Source organism: Mchenga conophoros, linkage group LG20 (assembly GCF_057382185.1).
Source record: "Mchenga conophoros isolate Kocher_MC1m ecotype Shallow Benthic linkage group LG20, M_conophoros_male_GT1.1, whole genome shotgun sequence".
Lineage (NCBI taxonomy): Eukaryota > Metazoa > Chordata > Actinopteri > Cichliformes > Cichlidae > Mchenga > Mchenga conophoros.
In genome coordinates, this window is record NC_140545.1 from 14,646,821 (window position 1) to 14,666,280 (window position 19,460).

At 40.4% G+C, this 19,460-nt stretch overlaps 2 protein-coding genes across 5 annotated transcripts in view; both read right to left on the reverse strand.

The window, feature by feature from the left end:
- Positions 1-174: 174 nt before the first annotated feature.
- Positions 175-3,935, reverse strand: cav4b (caveolin 4b). 3 transcript variants are annotated; one of them, XM_085259809.1, is made up of 5 exons: positions 3,720-3,935; positions 3,389-3,482; positions 3,020-3,298; positions 1,857-2,044; positions 175-800 (listed from the first exon to the last, which is right to left on the reverse strand). In XM_085259809.1, the coding sequence occupies exons 3-5, from the start codon at positions 3,296-3,298 to the stop codon at positions 617-619; spliced, it is 651 nt and encodes a 216-aa protein (XP_085115935.1). In that variant the 5' UTR covers positions 3,389-3,482; positions 3,720-3,935; the 3' UTR covers positions 175-616. The 3 variants fall into 3 exon arrangements, with proteins under 3 accessions (XP_085115935.1, XP_085115934.1, XP_085115936.1); XM_085259808.1 differs by having other exon boundaries at positions 3,020-3,303; XM_085259810.1 differs by lacking the exons at positions 3,389-3,482; positions 3,720-3,935 and having other exon boundaries at positions 3,020-3,382.
- Positions 3,936-4,397: 462 nt separating this feature from the next.
- LOC146550522 (SLIT-ROBO Rho GTPase-activating protein 3-like) overlaps positions 4,398-19,460 on the reverse strand; it is a 31,337-nt gene continuing 16,274 nt past the window's right edge. For both annotated transcript variants that reach the window (XM_085259083.1, XM_085259084.1), the window contains exons 14-24: positions 18,152-18,212; positions 17,910-17,987; positions 15,476-15,604; positions 14,735-14,840; positions 14,377-14,604; positions 12,603-12,658; positions 12,334-12,505; positions 11,329-11,427; positions 11,023-11,130; positions 9,228-9,330; positions 4,398-7,443 (exon numbers count right to left, since the gene is read on the reverse strand). In XM_085259083.1, coding sequence (XP_085115209.1) covers positions 7,219-7,443; positions 9,228-9,330; positions 11,023-11,130; positions 11,329-11,427; positions 12,334-12,505; positions 12,603-12,658; positions 14,377-14,604; positions 14,735-14,840; positions 15,476-15,604; positions 17,910-17,987; positions 18,152-18,212 — 1,365 coding nt within the window. In that variant the 3' untranslated portion in view covers positions 4,398-7,218. The remainder of the gene's footprint in view (positions 7,444-9,227; positions 9,331-11,022; positions 11,131-11,328; positions 11,428-12,333; positions 12,506-12,602; positions 12,659-14,376; positions 14,605-14,734; positions 14,841-15,475; positions 15,605-17,909; positions 17,988-18,151; positions 18,213-19,460) is intronic.

A 19,460-nucleotide genomic window follows, 5' to 3' on the forward strand; every position in this document is an offset into this window, starting at 1 on the left:
ATCAAAATGTTCTGATTAATTTGTGAAAATCATCCATAGTTTTTTAGGAAAAGCTGAAAAAAAGCCCCAAAGCCAAGTTTGAAACAAATGAATAGGACTTATATTTTTGCTTCATAAATTATTTTTAAGACGAGATAATTATTTGAACATTTATATTTTATAGTATGTGTAAACTTTCTACTTAAAAAAAAAACTAACTAAAAACAAAATATTTGTGACCTTAATATTTCTTGAAAGTTGTTTGATTTACACTCATATCTATTTCATTTTGGAAAATAAATAAATACCCAATATAAAAAAAAATACCCGTGGAAGTCTTGACATTTTTATTTGTAGTTTGTTTCAGCTTTCATACAAATAAACCAGAAATCAAATGATTAACAACAACAACAACAATAATAATAGTAGTAGCAGTAGTAGCAGTACATTTCTTTATAGCCTGATGGTGGAAATAATAGCAGAAATTGGTTTACATGTAGAAAACATTTTGAGTAGGATTAACAGAGCAGGTTAATAAAACATAAATTAAAAAAAACATGAAGAAAAAGAAAGAAATGAGAAATAGGCCCCCAATTTAAGCATTCACTCAGTCACCCACTGAGTGCATATCTTGCATTCATACTGTGTCTTTGTCTTTCATTTGAATCCAGTCCTTGTTCGACAGTGAAATTGCGATTTGGCTGCAGCAGAGAGCAACAGATGCACAGAATGGAGAGATGACAACGTTGACGGCACACATACACAAGGACCGCAGGCATGGAAGGAAAGTGTTGCTCAGCTGTATGCAGGGAACCAGAAACCTAGGCACAGACAAAGATCAGAGTAAGTTAGTGAAGACGGCTTAGGCAGCAGAAACACCTGTGTAATGTGTCTGAACACTCATGTGGCAAACAGCTACAGGAAGAGAGGCTGAGTTTCTCAGAAGTAAAGAGGGGCAGAAGTTCACCAGCTTGCAAAAATAAATCTATAAATTGTGAAACAATTGTTCAAACACCAGTAACAAAAACACAAGACTTGTCCAAAGCTGCAACAGCTGCACATTTACAAAGATTTTACATATCTCATCATCTATAGGACATAATCAAAAGATTCACACAAATTGGAGAAATTTCTGCGCGCATGTAACAAAGCTGAAAATTTGTACTGCTGAATATCTGCTGGCTGTGGTGCGACCACACTTGCAGTACAACAACAACAACAAAGTCTTATTTGACCCAAAAATCCTTTTACATTTATAAGTGAGACATCTGCAATACTGCTAACAGGATAGCCAAGACTGTAAATAAGGTTTCTTTTGCTTGTGTATGGAAGAGGATTAGGGCCACTGGAAAAAGAAAAGTGGGCTCTTCCGTACTTATGACCTTAGTCCACTGAGGTTTCATTTTAGTGAACCTTCCTCAGTGTCTAGAAGAGAGTTTTATTCATGTGACATTGGTATAATGTCAAGCAGGAATCTGCAAAGAAAGCTATTAAACATGTGACTGTCTGCAAACGTATTTCTGCACATGTGAATTGCGCCATAAAGAACTGCCCCTGCCCCTTAGTCCTAATCCTAACTGTATACACACAGTAAAACAGGATGCTGGTATGAACTGGGCAGAGACGAATATGTAAGGGGTTACGTGACAACTTTGTCCATCTCTGATATATAGTCCATGCACTCAAATGTTATATTGAACATGTTTTAAAGTAGAGACTGTGTCTGATGTTTCATTAGAGGCTAACTACACTCTTTCTTGCTAGGAAAAAAAAACATGCCAATAATCCTAATAATACTGTGGATGTGTGTTTGTGGTTATTTGCAGATAAAGCAATGTGTGTCCAGAGGAGAAATATTTAATAACTCTCCAACATACCAGACATGAAGGCAGGCAAGAATGGCCAGGAAAATGCCACAAACGAGAGCGCAGGGCACAGCAAAAAGCAAGGAGAGGCACTGGTACGTCCAGATACGAGCATTCTCAAAGCCAGTGACGCTGTAAATCCACACTTGGTCTATGCTGTGAGGTTTGCTGGGTTCTGCCAACACATCACTGACCTCCACCTGTAAAAGGTAACAGGAGAGAACGCTGAGGCTGAACACAATAAACTAGCCAAAGTTAATTCTATTTTTATCAGGATAGTTTCAACTGCTATCTTGATCAGTTAGATCTTTAACATGACAACCATGCACAATGTGCTTTGGGAACATGCAGGTTTTGGTTTGTGTATCTGTACTGAAAGCTATTTCATTCCTATTCCTAGATATTCCATTATAACAGAAATAATTTATTATATTTTATGTTTTTTCACTCAGACAACTTATGTTGGAAACTATGTTTGCAGCAGGAAATTATCTGGAATATCTGTATCTGAGCGATCACTCTGGGAATACCATTCACAGCATTTCTGGTCAGCTTAATGTTATATTAAAAATGATTAAAAATGATCTAGTTAACTTCAAAATAAAACAATATAAAATGATTTAAATTCGTTTTATTATCAAAATGTCACAAAGTTTGGGAAAATGAAATGTGTCATGTCTGGCTTATCTGAGGTTTTCTGTTGCATTAACTCTTTCAATCAATAAGGGTTATTTCACTGCTGTTTTGTTGTGTTCTTTGGGGTTTTATTTGTGTCATCTATAGATTGTCCCATTTAACTCTTTCCAAAGAGAAAGAGCCCCCTCCCAAAAAAGCCAAAAAGAAACCCAGGGAAAAAAATAAATAAACAGGGACATCTGTCTGTCGGATGGGAAAATGAGGGTGAAAATGATTGTGTAGCCTCACAAGTGTGCAGCATTTTAAAAACCAAGATAGTCTTATAAAGAGTGTACAAATTCCCCCAAAATACATTTTTATCTCAGATATTTTGTCATAGATATAGATAACAGTTCTGAGACTGGTCAGATCCAATTAGAAGGTTAAAAAAACAATTTTCTGGTAGGACTGTGTCTATGCATGTGACATCTGGATTTTAGGACTCAAGGGCAGATGTTGTGACAAAGCAGACTGATAATAAAGAGAACAAACATCAGGACCTTTAGGTGCTGGTTGATACCACGAGGATCCCTGCTGACAGGACGAGTAGCTGCTGCTGTAGGAGGAGCAGCAGGTGGAGCTGGAGCTATGGGTGGAGTCGGGGCCCTGGGCGTAGTCAGAGCTCCAGGTGGAGTTGGAGCTTTGGGTGCAGGGGTTGAGGATTTGGATGCAAACTCTGGGGGAGGAGGGGGAGTGTTTATCTGTTCTTCCCCTTCGTCGTTTTCATCGCTGTCGTCAATCTTACACTCCACCAGGCAGTCGTCGCTCACCATCATCATCTTCGCTAAAAGCAAATGTAAATGTTTGCATTCGAATCACGCAGAATTGTTGAAGCCAACTAGATTCAACCCACAGACAGAGAGACTCACTCCTCCAGCTGATTGCAGGCCAGTGTAAAAGCGAGCTGAGCTCTGGCACTTCCACCTGTTCTTCAGCCTCCCGAAAAAGAAGTCAGTCCAAAATCTGTAAATAGCAGCTGGTAATTTTAAGACGGCATTTTTAAATGGAAAGCTCTGCAGTGCGGCCAGTGGTCGCATTAGATACAGTGCAGCCAGTGGTCGGATCTAACACGTGTGCATTTAGAACATTTCTATCAAAAAGGTGAAAAAATATATCGGTGCGTCCTATGAAACTTTCAATTCAAGATTTACGATTCACCACAGAGACAGCAAAGATATGAATAAATCATGTCTGACTTACCTTTTTTTTAAAAACAAAATGCTATCTTAATCCTTTCTCACTGACAGAGACCCTCAGAGAGAGAGAAAGATGGGGCAGGGGTGCTCTGCTTAGTGCTAATCTGAAATGTCAATGAGATCAGTTCAGCGGCTTCATCACAATGTCCCTCGAAGCTGAAGTGGAATTTACAGGACATGCAGAGACACAACACAGACACCTACAGTGTCTGACACCGACTTAGTGTGTCAGGAGTGCAAATGCGGTACAGTAGCTCTCTATGTGTGTGTGTGTGTGTGTGTGTGCGTGTGTGTTGGGTGGCTGTGTCAAGGGGTTATTTTAGGAGAAGGAGCAGACGGGTCCGAATGATCGCATTACAGAATTGGTGTGGTTTCCTAAAACAGAAACAATGACACATGCACCCACAGAGACCAATTATGTCGTAAACATGTTTCAATTAACATTAATACAACACTGATTCACCACAGTGATGAATCAGACTGCAAGAGAGACTGTCACACGCAGGAAGTTGGGGTTGCTTATTTTTCCAGAGGCAAAATCTTTGAGTGACTACTGAAGAGCCATGTTCAGAAGCACAGCGCAACCACTTGTACCCCCATCATGCCCGAGTTCAGCTGAACCACGTGTGGCAGTCACACCAGTCAAATGAACAACAATCCCCTTAAATACAACAACAATCTGTTAACCATTCATCACTTTGTCATCTTTATTCATTTTTTTTAACCACATATACAGTTGGACGCAGTAAACTTAGTGACATCATCGAACAGTGATCCAGAACAACAGGGTGTTTTAACCATAGATGCAGAATCAATAAAAGAAGGGAAAACAAAACAACTCTTCTTTCATTTTTCCAATACTGAAACACAAAAAATGTGAGATGATGTATGTAAGATTTTAAAATGCTTTTAGAGTCAAAGGAGCTGTTCACCTCGCTGCAGGAATCCTGAAACACGTTTGAATGGGACCTGTGGGAAAAAAACATGCTTCCTGGTCCTAAAAATAAAGCCAATGCAGAAGTGCCTAAAAACCTGCATTCTCTCTGAAGGCCACCAGATGGCAATAGCTGTTGTTGAAAAAGACTGTAGGGGTCTTTGGGTAAAACTTTACTTTAGTCACTTGTTTTGGGTCATATACAATAATAATAAAAAGTAAAATCTTGGTTATATCATGTCTCAAAAAGGAAGATTAGCAGTGGCATTTTCTGCTCATGCACTGTCTAACGACTTGTCAGGCACAAGATATTGAGCAATGAGCAAGCAGTTTCACTGCTGCTTGTCCTCATTGGAGCCAGTGTCTTGCAACCAAGATGGCGACAACAGAAATGTTCATCTTGTGGCTTCAAAACGGGACCTCAGACACCAACAGGTGACATCACGGTAGCTACGTCCATGTTTTATAGTGCCTATGATGATGCCATAAACACAGCAAGGGGGGCCCAAAGTGTGGATGAATGAGACAAGAGTTTCAATTGTGGCACCAAAATGGCGCCATGGTGTTCACAGTTTAAATCAGAGAAAGAGTCGGACACCTCTCTGATATAGGGGCCGTTTTGGCTCTCGAGACAAGGGCACAGTTTCCAGCTGAAGAGTAAGTCGACCTAAGACCTGAGAGAAAACCCTTTCTTATTCCTTCTAAGCCAAACCTGAGTTAGCCTGTCCTTAACTCTGCATAAGCCCTGAGATTTGGCCAACATATCAGGCCACGTCACATATGAAGGGGAATGTGTTTTTCTTCTCTGTGTTTTTTCAACACAACATGCTGTTATGCAAAGACCAAGTATACCAACCTCAATGCTAACAGCGTATCTAGCTAACACACACGGAGTCTCAAAGTGTTCAGTTTTCAATAAATTAATATGAAATAAAAAATCAACAGAATAATAAATGTAAATGTTAAGTTGTAATTTGTGAGATGATTTAGGATATAATCATTATAAAAAGTTGTTTGATCATTTTTTTTAGCTTGAAAGGAATTTTTCAAAAAATATTCACAAAATATTAAAAAAAACCTTTTTGTTTTATTTTTTTTTTTCTCCAATAACACACTATTTAATGACAGAGGTGTTTTTCACTACCTTTTTTTTTTTTTAGCAGTATGCTACCGTCCTAAAGCAGCTAACAGCTAACCTTGCTAGCTGTTGAGCTAGCAGGGTTAGCTGCTAACCAAACCAAACCAATTCTAAATTAGCTACTGCTGTAACTCCAATAAACTTCTTTTATATAAAGCAACAAATATGATGTGCCTAGCATGTTGTTCTCCAAAAAGAGTCAGCTGGAAAAAACATGGGTTAGACAGTAAACTTTCGTTAACTGGTGAAGTAGTTAGCTGATGTCATGTTTAAAATCGGCCATTTCCTGTTCCATACAAACCATATTGGATCAGTGTTTTTCCAGGTATACTGCTAATAACTTAAACTTTCTAAATGAGGCCTGTTCACTCAGTTGTAGCTCATATCACTTCGGGATAAATTTCCCAGGACATTCACTCCTGAGAAAATTGACAACATTCCTAAATATTTATCACTTGTAAATATTCCTTTCCACTGTAGAATGATGGACTTCAGACTGTTTGGAATGTGTAAAAAAAACCTTTCCAGACTGATGGACAGCAACAGATGCCTCCCAAGATCATTGCAGATGATACATGGTGACACTTGCTTGTTGATTCAGTTAATCAGGTGGATTTAAATAGCAGCACCTGGACACTATTTCTGTTACTTCATATGAAAGCAGTAAAGGAGTACTTAATTCTTCACACACTTCAATACCTCAATAAAATGTGTTGTATTTTGTATTTCATCTGAGGCTTTATTTACTTAATTTTAAGATCTGCTAAAGATTATTTTTATTATGCAGTGATGTGTCAAACCTTTAGAATTGAAACAGGGAGCACTTTCTTTTTATCATGCCACAATGTTTTGCTGCTAATACTGAACACTTTGGGTTCCATACACATCTGCCTGGGTCACATTTTTATTATAATATGCAGAATTGAAAATTATCAGATCTTTTCAAGTGAATTAAACATGTAGAGTAAAAGATGTGAAGGCACTCCTAGACACAGGCCCCAGATCAGTTTTCTTTTCTCTTTTAAATAAGGAAAAAGGTTTTTGGGTGAACTGATCTCAGACCTGCCACTAGGGGGCAGTTTTAGTCTTCTGTTGTTGATGTACAGTTAGTATCATGGCAACTGTGTTTAAATAGTCAGTCTGGTGAAGTCACATCCCTGATTGAGAACAAAAGCAGACCAGGCCATAAAAAAACAACAACAAAGCAAAAAAAGAGACTAAAACCAGACACACTGGACATACACGGCACAGAGAATAGTGGCACTATGAGATGGCAGAGACTCACTTATTATACACGTGTCCAAAAAAAAATGGGAAAAAACAGAAGAAAAAAAAATCAAGATCTTTCCCAAATGCACAATTGGCATCAGCGGGATAATTATCATTGTCAGACAATGAATCAATAATTTCCTGGCTGTCCCCTCCTTAGTCTCAGTCCACCGGTCTGAAAAGGGCCCGTCCCCTGAGACCGAATCCTGCTTTTTTGGCCACAGGGGCAGCCTGAGGAACAGAGGAGGAGGTGGACAATGAAGAGGAGGAAGAGGAGGGTGCAGGGGCTGCAGTGGCCACAGGTGCAGTGATGCCGGACCCCTGCAAGGGAGGCTGGCGAGACAGGAGCTCCTTGAACACCGAGTTCATCTGACGGTTGATCATCTCCTGAGAGAGCGAGAGGAGGAGGAGGAGGAGGAGGAGGGGAGGTGAACATCAAAGTTTTTCTGTTACATACTGCATTATTCTACTGCTGCATCCTGACACTGTTAAAGACTGGAAGGTCCTTTTTTTTCATCACTTTTTTGTGAAGGCTCTAACTTGGAATCTCATAACTGAGCGACTCTGAAGGTGGAGTTTTGTATACAAAGTCAATTTAATCTAGACTTTAACAGAAAGTCCACTGACTGAACAACATAAGTTGCTGGTGGTGTTCTCACTGCAGAATGAATTCACTCTCACATCTAACATCATAGTTACTTACTCAGAATCAAGAAGTGATGTGATCCAAATATCATATAAAGCAGCGGTCCCCAACCCCCGGGCCACGGACCGGTACTGGTCCGTGAGTCGTTTGGTACCAGGCCGCCAGAGTTGTGGCTCGGGTGTAAATTTTAAGGTTTTCGGGGGCTTTTATCGTTAACTCTGTTTCCCGTGTTGAAGTTGTGTGTCTTATTTTGAAAGAAATATTTATGCGTTACCATAGCGACCAGAGAGCTTTAAGGGGCAGAGAGGAGGATGTTATTCTCAATGTTGTTGGTGCATTTCAGGACGCTGCTAATAAAGTTACACAATCACACAGTGAATTTGCGTTTATTATTATATTTACAAAATACCACAGTTTTTGTCTTGATCGTATCATTTTATTTTGTTGTATTTATCACAGACACCTTAAAGGCCCGTCCGTAAAAATATTGTCTGACATTAAACCGGTCTGTGGCGCAAAAAAGGTTGGGGACCGCTGATATAAAGGACCATTTCCAAGAAAATGGATGGTGTCATTCTTTGTTTAGATTATTGGAGTGTTTTATCACATGCGTTACTTGTCCAATTTAACAAGGATGGAAAGAGTATGAGGAAATTGCTCTCAAGAAGTAATGCTACACAACCACACACTTATTATGTGAAAACATGCTTTGATTAAACATTACTGTATGCTGGGAAATAATTATGTGATGATAGTAATGCCTTAGAGCAGTGATTGATCATGCATGGTTTGCAGTGGTGGTAAGTGGTTAGTTAAGTTACTGTGCAGGTTGACAAAAATGCGTCACTTGGAACAAATATGGCAACTGATTGTTTAAATGAATTTTTTTAAAGCAATCTGAACTAATAAATGAAATGAACTAATAAAAACAGCCGTGATGAAGACCTCAGAGTTTCAGTGGGCTCCAGAGGATTTTCAGATTTTTCTATCTAGAGCCCTTCTCTGTAAAATAAAAAGTACTTCCCCTCTCTAATCATCAGTTCTGAATATATATAACCGCCTTTCTCACAGTTGCATTAGTGGTGTTAACCAGAAAGAAGAGCAAAAAAACCCCCAAAGCCCACCACGGCTGCTTTTAATAGTCTTTATGTAGTAATACCAACCTTCATAAATTGCACCAACATCTACTTTTAGACTATGTGAGTGCATAATAAACCCCCAGTAAAGCAAGCTAGGACAGAGATGCAACTCTAAAACTAACATTTTAAAGCAAAAATAGACCTGCAGCTGTGAGCCACAATGCAAAAGTCTCTAATATAAATCTAACGTCAACGAGCAAAACTAGCAAGCTAACACTCGTCAGATGAAACATCGTAAAAAAACACCACCAGCAAAGTTACTGCTTCATACTGTGCATACATTTGAACTTTTTTATAAAAAGTCATACCCACATTTTAGAATTTTTCGTAATGTAATGCTTTTGTTTTGGTTGTTAACAAAGGGTTGAATATGTTACACCGCTAACCTTATCAATTGGTGTTCTTTCTGCCTGAATGAATGGAGGTCTGTCAGGGGGTCTGAAGTTTCCCTGTCTCAGAGTGTCCAACGTGTGCCTTCGCTCCTGAGACCTGAAAGAAAAAAACATAAACAGCTTAACAGAGATGTTGAAAGACACGGGCAGATGCCACCTCTGATCTGAACCTTACTTTAATGTGTTGGAAAAGTTTCTCTCCATCTTCTCACGCTATAAAGACTAAAGTTTTGGGCTTTGCCTCATTTATTCCACAGCTGAATTGTGCAATTGTGGAAAGCAGTGTTCTGACCTGCTATGTTACTTTCTATGCTGTAGCTCTGCTTTTCCACAATCTGATTCCGAAATCCACAAATTCCTCATCCTCAGCAGCAGAAAGTGCTGCTCCCGCCTAAACCTGTAAGCAGCTGCAGCTCTTCTCAGAAATACTGTGGAGATGAGCCAAATCGACAAATTTCTGCATCAGTGTGTCGGGCTACTGATACAAAGACACAAGGACACCGGCACCATGAAGTAAAACTAAAAAATACAAGAGTAGTGACTAGCAGTTTAACCCAGAATAGTGCACTGTTATTAAGAGTTCTGAAACATTAAAAAAACAAAACAGACAGCCGCTCTACTCTTAAGATTAGGCTTAATTTCCTTTTTGACAAAGCTTATAGTTAGGGCTGGATCAGGTGACCCTGAACCCTCCCTTAGTTATGTTGCAATAGGTCTAGACTGCTGGGGGCTTCCCATGATGGACCGAGTGTTTCATCTCCATTCACCTTTTTTTACTCTGTGTTTATACACCAGTCTGCATTTAATTATTATTATTTTTTATTATTAATCACCCACAGCTTGTCTTTTATTCCTCCCCCAACTCCCCCACCCCCAACTGGTCAAGGAAGATGGCTGCCCCTCCCTGAGCCTGGTTCTGCTGGAGGTTTCTTCCTGTTAAAAGTGAGTGCTCAATCCTAGCATTCGTTTCAATGTCTCACCATGGGATGCTCCTCCCTGCGTATTTCTCAAAAGCAACAGTCTCATTCCACCAATCCTGATTGGCTGATGATTGCCACAACCACTTCGGGAAAAATCACCCACCCTTAAATAGTTTACACTTTTACATAGACGTCATTGTAGGGTCCTTACGGTACTAAGAGCCTTGAGTTATGATTGGGTGCTATATAATAAACAATTGAATTGAAGCGAATTATTGTGTAGGCTGTCAGATTGCTGTTTAACTCAGCTGTCAATGCCAGTTGAGAAGCGTGCACCTTTACTCTGGAAGAAGCTGTAAAACTTTGGGAAAGTTAATGAGAATGCATCAGTTTGTTTCAAGTTCTGTGTAGACTTATGATACAGTTTTTTGTAATACATAACATAAAAAAATTACTGAATGTACCTGACTGTAAGTGGAAAAAAATGAGATATTACAGTGGATGTAATATGCCTTCAGTTTGCGAATGACCAGATGTATGCAAATAAAGACTGTGTACTACTATGTAAATGGTAATGTTGCACATTGTTTATATAGACAGATGCACACGTATATAGATAATGACAGTTTTATTTTCTCCCACTGTAACTCTCAGTAAGCAGTCCAAACAGAGGGTGATGTGGTGCTGTACAAAAAATGTAATGCAAAAACTTCGTGGCTCTCATGTGTACATTACTTCCCCTCATGCAGTTTTTTCCTGAACAGAGTTTATCCACAGTCTCAACTGGCTGCAAACCTAATTTATATCAATCTGAGTAACGCTGCACATGCATGAGGCCTGCAGTGCGTCAAGATAGGTGCGAGTCTTACACTGGCAGGTGTCGTGTGGCGGGGGAGGTTGGTGGCTTTCGACTAGGGCTCCCCTCACTTCCTCTCTGCCGTCCTGGCAACGAAGCGCTATCGCTGTTCACCCGCATCCTGTGAAGACACACACAGAAACTTCTGAACTTTCAAGTCTATTTACGCACACGAGCTTATATGCTTCTTTGTACAAAAATGTGGAGCTGGGTAGACGTATGAGTTTGTGTACTTAGATGTTTATGGCTATTACATGTTTTTAATAAACCGCAGTGTGCATTTGAGTGTGTTTGTTCGTCTGTGTATGCTTCTGTGTACCGGGTTGTGTTCTCTGTCTGTGGATCTTCTGCTGTCAGGTTTCCAGTGCTGCCTCCTCCTCCACCTCCTCCTCCTTCTTCTCTTTTCCCTCGATCTGACCTAAGGGAGGAGAAGGAGAGAGATATATATTTCACGAGAGAAAGCACAAGCAGTACAGTTTTAAATATGGGATGAAGACTGAGCAACAAACGTTTTGTAGGAGGGACCAGCAGCAGAGGTGAACTTATGTGTGACAAGAACAAAATAACTTCAAAATAAAGCAACAGCTCCTCAAAAAAGAAAATGACCTTTGAGAAACTTGTGATGTCCTGGTGGTGCTTAGTCTGCACTGATATTTAATCACCCTCCTGGGAATGTTTGAGGCCACAGTTTTTAACTTTGATAAATGTTGGATATCATAGCACTGTTATCTCTTCATATCTGTATTAGAGATAACTGGGGATTGGTATAAGGCGCTATGAATTAGATATGCAGTTCAGACACCTACACACAAGCAGAGAATATGAATTGATGCTGAAATACTTTCTCTCTCCACTTGTGGGTTTTAAATTCTACCAGTTTATCTGATTTAATGGCATCCAATCAGCATACACACACACACAGACGCTGTTTTTCTTTCATTTTGTCAATTCCTGTCACTTTAACTGGTAAAGAATATTAGTGGGGCCATTTGTAATGGAGAGGTCCAGTTCAGTGAATCGAATTACCCAAGGTGCCCGTGTCGGCACTTGTCGTTCAAAGCAGCCACACTCCTAACTTTAAACCTTAACAGTATCCAAACGTATGAGTTATTAAAGAAAATCTATCCAGTCATACTGCAGGCTGCCGTGGCGCTCACTCAGGGAAACCGATTTGCCTTAATTTCACTTTGAATTGTGGCACTGAATAAACTGACCTGAATAGCAGGCAAAAACAGTAAATTCTGTATGAAATGATAATGATGCCTTAAGGGTGTCATGAAATTTCATTTTGGCAGTGGTTATGTGACATAGAAATGTCACTCACCCTTCCAGCACACTGATGTACTTGTGAGGGATGAGGCCCTTAACCCCTCCCACCTCTCCTCGCCACCAATCAGAAGAGGCCTTGCTGTGAAGGATGAGAGGCTCTCCCTGCTTGAAGGAAAGCTCCGCCGGGGATCTCGCCACGTAGTCAAACATAGCCACCGCCTCCCATTCTGTACACACCAGCAGACACACAAAGCAAGGTTATAATGTACCTTTGTGGTGTAACAGTACAATAATGTGACAGGGTTGGTGCTTATGCGTACTGACCATCCTCACTGGGCAGATGCTCGGTCTCACCATCTCCCTCTTCTGTGATTGGTTCACTGCAGAAAAGCAGAAAACCAAAGTCATGCTCGGTTCCTCTTCTCTTCCGCTAACTGTCACACCACAGCCTCTCTTTATGCAAGACTTCATACTGCTGTGAGATTTCCCAAATGACCCTAAAACCTCAGGCTTGGTCTAATGTCATACTGAATGATTTTTAATAAAAAGATCATGAAGGAAACAGACTGACTTTGGGTTGTAGGGGGTTAGCCTGGAGGCTAGTGTTCCATTTTAGCGAGCAATCGGCTTAATAGCATTAAGCGTTATGTTTTTACACAAAGCATTATGAGCTACACAGAAGTGCCTTTGGCGTGGCATGAAATTCTGTTTCAAGAGGATGAACCATGAAAAGGGGGCTGAGGGGTGAAGATGCTTTATGTACTTGGAACCATCTCAGCCTGAGTCTTAAAAGTTTGACATGAACAACAAATCTCTGGAGCAAAAAGGCTGCTGCCCAATTATTTACTGATGACAGTAAATACTTCAACAAATATCTTTTCAGACTGAGCGTGATAGGCACTTTTATGTATTTACTTAATTTACTGCTCAAAAAAGCCCAAAGGTACACTTTTTAATCTGAGTACAGGATCAAACATCAGCCGAATTTCTGGGATATTGATCCTCTCAGTTTTGTAGCAGAGGGGGTATTAATCAGTTTCAGTTGCTTTGGTGGTAATGCACTAGAGGGGCAACAATGGGACAACCCCTAAAACAGAAATGCTTTTACAGCTGGAGGCCTCTGACATTTTTTCCCCTCCTCGTATTTTTACTTTTTCTCACTAGTTTTGCATTAGTTTAGTGTCACTACTGGCAGCATGAGGCAATACCTGGACCCTACAGAGGTTCCACAGGTAGTCCAACTCCTCAAGATGGCACATCAATACGTGTCATTGCTAGAAGGTTTGCTGTGTCTCCTCGCAGTCTTAAGAGCATGGAGGAGACTCCGGGAGAGGCATTTACTCTAGGAGAGCTGGACAGGGATGTAGAATGTCCTTAACTCATCAGCAGGACAGATATCTTCTCCTTTGTGCAAGGAGGAGCAGGCTGAGCACTGCCAGAGCTTAAAAATGACCTCCAGCAGGACACTGGTGTGAATGTCTCTGACCAACAATGTGAAACAGACTTCATGTGGTGGCCTGAGGACCCCACCTGACCTAATGGAACACCTCGGGGAAATTATGTTTCCGTCCATTGATGCTTCCAGGTTGCACCTCAGCCTATCCAGGAGCTCAGCGATGGTCCAGTTGTGGGAGGAGATCCCCAGGACACTATCCACCATCTTATTTATAGTGATGCATGTATACGAGCAGGTGGGGGCATACAAATTGAGTACCATTTTGAGTTGCTACAATTAAATTTCTGCAAAATGAACTAGCCTGCTGCAGAACTTTTACACTTTGATTTTCAGGGTGTCTTTGAAATCAGTCCTCTGTAGTTCGATGTAAACAAAGAGCCCCACCCACCTGCATTTCAAACCATCGGTTTGTGAGGGGCAGCCAATGCAATGAACGTTGGCTTAAACAAAGGGTTAACAAAGGGACTAGACAACATTATTTTCATGACTAGCAGGTCGCAACTCGCTGCTTCTGATGTCAAACTGAAAAAGTTGTTTTCTTACTTTGCGTTGTGTTCACTGAAATTGCTGTCTGTTAAGAACTTAGAGTTGTTGTCTTTTTGCAGCAAAAACAACATTTTTATCAATGAGTACTCCTCTCACCAGTACTCCTGCTCCAGAGTCATGTGCTTCTCGTAAACAGGGCCCGGCAGCTCCGATTGGCTGGGGAAGATGCTGTCATGCTGAAGGATCATGGTCTTGACAAGGTCGTTAACCTGTGGCTGCCTAGCAACAGCGTCATCAGAATCCATCCCCCTCAGCAGGCTTGGACCAAAGCAAACAGCCAGGTTGTAGGGCTGCATCATGTTCTCGTCGCTGTACTGAGACACACTGAGAAAAAAAGAGAAACACAAACACGCACATGGTGACTTTCTATTTCTGGCACGAGTGTGCAGTTTTATGAGGATGGCACATATCTGATATGTGAAAATATCCCACACTGGGTTTTGGTGCAACTTACTGGTTGAGGAAAGCAAAAAGGTAACGCATCACGATGAGGAGAGGCCTCGGGAAGGTCGAGACAATCATTTTAATCTGGACGGCTTTGTCCACCTCCTCCTCGATTTCTGATGACAGGAAGAAAACAAAATGACCTGATGAACTAAAACTTTTAGTTGTTGCATTTAAGTTTTTCCAAGCCTGCATTGACCAAAATTCACCCAAAATCCTTCCTTAAAGAAAGAGGCGAGGAGGATGGATTGATTATGCTATGCCACTAATGGAAAATCTACAAATTTAAGGGGAGTAAACAACCCCCAGGCAGGTTTGCTGCACTGGTTAGCTGTGCAAATTGTGACTCAGAGCATCTGTCCTGGAAAAATAAAAAAACTGAATTGGGAAGAGACCTACAGAAATAACAGGGAGATAGTGGAAGGGATAAACACACAGCAAACTATGCGCTGCAAGAACCAGCTGTATAAGTTGCATCTTCTTGCATCAACGCTGCATTGTTTTTGCTGCTTTGTGTTTGAGCATCAGTGAAGTTATATCAAGATAAACAGGATCACAGGCAAAAAATGGTTCACTGCACAGTACGCGACGGGCTGAGTCAGCTTAACCAAGGTTGAGAAAGTATCTAGGAACTACAATGTTCCAGAAATACTCGAGTAACTGAAAGCAGACATGAAAAAGCCCAAGTGAAACCAGTACACAATCTGAAAACAGACACACACACATAGAGAAGTTACATAAGGGGTCTTACGGACACACTCCAGCAGCTGAGTGTAGCTGTCGTAGGGGAAGAGAGGAGGCTCGAGGCCTCTGAAGTACAGCTTCAGCACACCGGCCACAGAGTCCAGGTCACACTCACTATCTGACAGAGGATCCTCTCCTACACAGAGGTTAAACACACGTGAGATGACTGAATCGGAGTAGCAGAGGACACAGGCATGAGCTTTTTCCTTCACTCTATGAAGCCTTTTAGCTCTATGTTGTTGTCTCAGATCTCACAGTGTAAACTGCATGCTACCAGCTCAGCGCTGAAAAGACAAAGTTAGCGAATAGATGATGAAAGTCACTGGCAAAAAGGATTCATGCCAGTTAGAATTTGCAAAACTGTAAAGGTAAGATGTATTTGCAATCTAACTTAGACCAGGTTACAGGTTAATACTCGCTTGCTGACTCAATCATGAAGAGCTGCTGACAACACGGACAAGTGGGTGATCCTATTATACTCGTTTAGTTCCACTTGAGTAAACTGAAAGGATTTGTTTCACTCACACACATTAAAAATCTCTCTCTCTCTCTCTCTCTCTCTCTCTCAAAAAAGCGACATCCACATGAGGAGAAAATGATGAACTGCTTTGGTATTAAAAACTGCAACACAGAAGAAAAGAAAAGTGAAGAAAGTGCTATGTTTGGCGCTCTCCAAGCAGATCCAAGCCCTTGCAGAATCATGAGGAGGACACTGTAACGTTGGTGTCAGCCTCTTGGAACATGGTCTGCTTTTCAGGGCTGTAACTAAAGAACATTTGAGCCAAAACGTTGTGTACTAGTTCTTGTTTATGAATACAAAGAGCTATTAAGAAGCTAAAACTGTCAGCCGGTAGTTTGAGGTTGATTTGGGAAAAACGTTTAGTCTTCTGCACTTCACATGACCTTTTTACAAGCTCGCAAACAAAGCCACTGGCTGTCAGTACCAACCGAACTAGAAGCGGACCAGAAACCAGAAAGCTTTTAGAACCAAAAGTCACGTCCCCTACCTACAGATATCTGTGTGGTCATATGCAGATATTTATTTATAGACGTATTATATTTGTAATTTCTCCCAGACCTATTTTATGTGTGCTGTTGTGGGGTGTTTCTTAAAACTCATTGTGGCCAATGGTTAGCGGGAAGTTAATAATTTTTACATTATCTTTTTCATCAAAAAAACAAAAAACCATGTCAGACCTAAACTAGGGTTCAGAGATATCCTGAGGCACATGCAATTTGACATCTGAGCATCCAGAGCAGATGGGCAAGCAGGCCGCAGACAAACTTGCTGGGGTATTTGGACAATGTTGTGTGTGTGTGTGTGGATAAGGTTAGTGGTTTTAGAGACAGGTGCAGTTTCAGGCAGTGCATCCTGTCTAAAACAGCCACATATGGCATAATGATTTGGTGGAACATTGATGCTAAAAAAATAACTGAAAACTGATTACTGACACGGCCCAGAATGTAGCATGCATCTAGCCCTATGGTGATTGGTAGATGGATGGATGGTTGAAAAACTATAATTAATCACATTAAACCATTTTAGGATGGTATGTTGGTGTGGTAGTTAGCATCACTGCCTCACAGCAACAACAAAAAAGTGTCATGGTTCTGGAAGAAACAGGACCCAAATACAGGACTCACTGGCAAACTAGGTAAACAAAAAAAATGTTTTTAATTACACAGCAGAAACTACTTAAGGTTATGAGAAAAGGAAAACAACTACCTAATGGGAACAAAGAACACAAAAATCTAAACAATAAACACCTGAAACTATGAAACCACAGAGATTGGTGAATAAAAGGAAATCAAACGTTGAGGAACAATAAATCTCTAGTACAAATGGAAACTGGAACTAAAGAGATTCTAAAGACATCAAACTCATTTTGTGAGTAATAAAAAACCCAACTGATTGTACAAAACTAAAAATGTTCAAAATTCCAAGCTCAAAAATCCCAGGACTATGACAGGAAGTTTCCTGGGTTTGAATCCACGAGCCACCCCAACAATGATCCTGAATTGGATAAGTGGAAGAAGATAGATGGCTGGGAAACAGTGCAAGCTTGATAAAGACAAATGTAGTATTCCTGTGTAAATAAATGGCCATGAATGATCCAGCTCACTCATTCGAGTTGCTAAAATTTACTTGGTCGATTGAGGTCAACCCTCAGTTATGCTAGACTTACATTCACTGGCTCTGGCTTCATTGCAAACGCAGTTTTTGTAAACCACTAGTTTGTGCTAATGGAACAACTATAGTGTTCTGCAGTTTTAATTGTGTAAACTTTAACTGACATATTTATTGCAATGTAAATAAACAACTTCCCTTCTTTGATTTAGTTTTCTCCATCTGAGGAAAAAGTTCTGCTATCTCAGCACATGTACAAAAAACAAACAAACAAAAAAAAAAAAACGAAAGAAAAAACGAGGAAAGCACTTACCTCTTTCAAATGCATCTCTGAGGAGGTTCACCTCCCTCTGTGAGCCTGGAACTCTGAAAATTCCTTCATGGTGGAGGCCTGCGATACACACAAACACATATTCACACCATATGACGCGTTCATAGATGCCTGATATGCACAAGTGCACAAAAAAAAATACAAAACAGGTCCTTCCACCTACTCATTTTCACTGTCCAAAGCTCTCACAGCATGACTTACTGATATGACAAAAACTGACTCACCATGAAGGTTTATGAAGCGAATGCAGCTTTCAACCACCACAGGAATCTGCTGTCCAGAGCTCTACAGAAAAAAGACGGTTAGAAGAAGAGAGATGAGACGAGAATGCGGTGCTGAAGACAGAAACAGAGTGCAGAGGGAGATGCAAAGAGAGGGGGAGGAAAAAAAGGATGAAAGAAAGGAAGACCAATAACAGGGAAGGGAAATATGCAAGACAGAAAGATGCAATGCAAGAAACTAAAGATGACTGAAAAGTACAAGTTTCATCAATTGAGGTTCTTTTAAGGGCACTTGGCTACAAGTAACTAAAAACTATACAACCACCGTTGTCCATTATGTAAAGCTAAAACAAAGACTTTATAAAAGCAAGTCGACACTTAAAGAGTCCTGAATAGAAATCTATGGGACACTTCTGTAATGTAATGATGATCCTTTTTGTATTACTGCAAGATTCAGATGGGATATGCAGCCTTAATGAAACTTTGCACATGCACAGGAAAAGTTTAGCTAACCTTTAAAGCATTTTCTAAACAGATTCGACTGTCGATTCTACACATGATGTTTTTAAGACCAAGCGATAATTAAAGGGTTATGGCTCTTTTCTCATTCATTCAAATAGGGGCATCAAAAATAACTGCCCACATAACTGCACAGGGCATTACCAGTCACAAGACTTACTTCTAGAAAGACTTTGGCTAAAGCTAGTAGCTTAGCACAGTGGAAACAAGAGCTAGCATGCAGACTGACAGTGTCCTATGTTAGTTTAAGGCACACAAAAAAAGAAACATCTAAAAAATATTTTAGAAAAAACTACTTTTTCAACAAAACTCAGCTAACTCTTCTTCTCTGCATCCAGTTTATGCGCTATGCTAGGCTAACCGACAGCTGATATTTTCAACGATTAAAGTGCTACAGTAAATTAGGGCTGTGACACTGATAATGACTGTCAATTTGATAGTTCACCAGTAAAGGTGATTTTTAGGCAATTTCCTCACTGATGCATAAAATTAATATCATTATTATTAGGTTCATAATAAACTCAACCTTCCAGTCTCATGATTGTGCACAGAAGTTCATGCCTGAACTTTTGTGTGCATTGAAATGACTGAGCTATCATCATCATCAAATGAGAGAAAATGGGAAATATTTTTGACTCTTTAGTTGTTAAATTGGAGCTTAACGTGACTGTGCATTTGCAGCTGCACCAGTTTTTCTTGTCTGCTCTTTTTTGTCTACTGGGCATTTTAGTCGGTGAAAAACTCTACTCAAATGTGTGTGGAAGGTGAATGATGAAGACAATGAAGAGATGAG

Excerpts from the sequence above, each read along its gene's own strand:
- cav4b (XM_085259809.1), bottom strand. The coding sequence starts at position 3,298 with ATGATGATGGTGAGCGACGACTGCCTGGTGGAGTGTAAGATTGACGAC. Across the intron at positions 2,045-3,019 it reads GTATCAACCAGCACCTAAAG|GTGGAGGTCAGTGATGTGTT; the intron begins GTCCTGATGTTT and ends TACCTTTTACAG. Across the intron at positions 801-1,856 it reads CTTGCCTGCCTTCATGTCTG|GTTTCTGGTTCCCTGCATAC; the intron begins GTATGTTGGAGA and ends GTCTGTGCCTAG.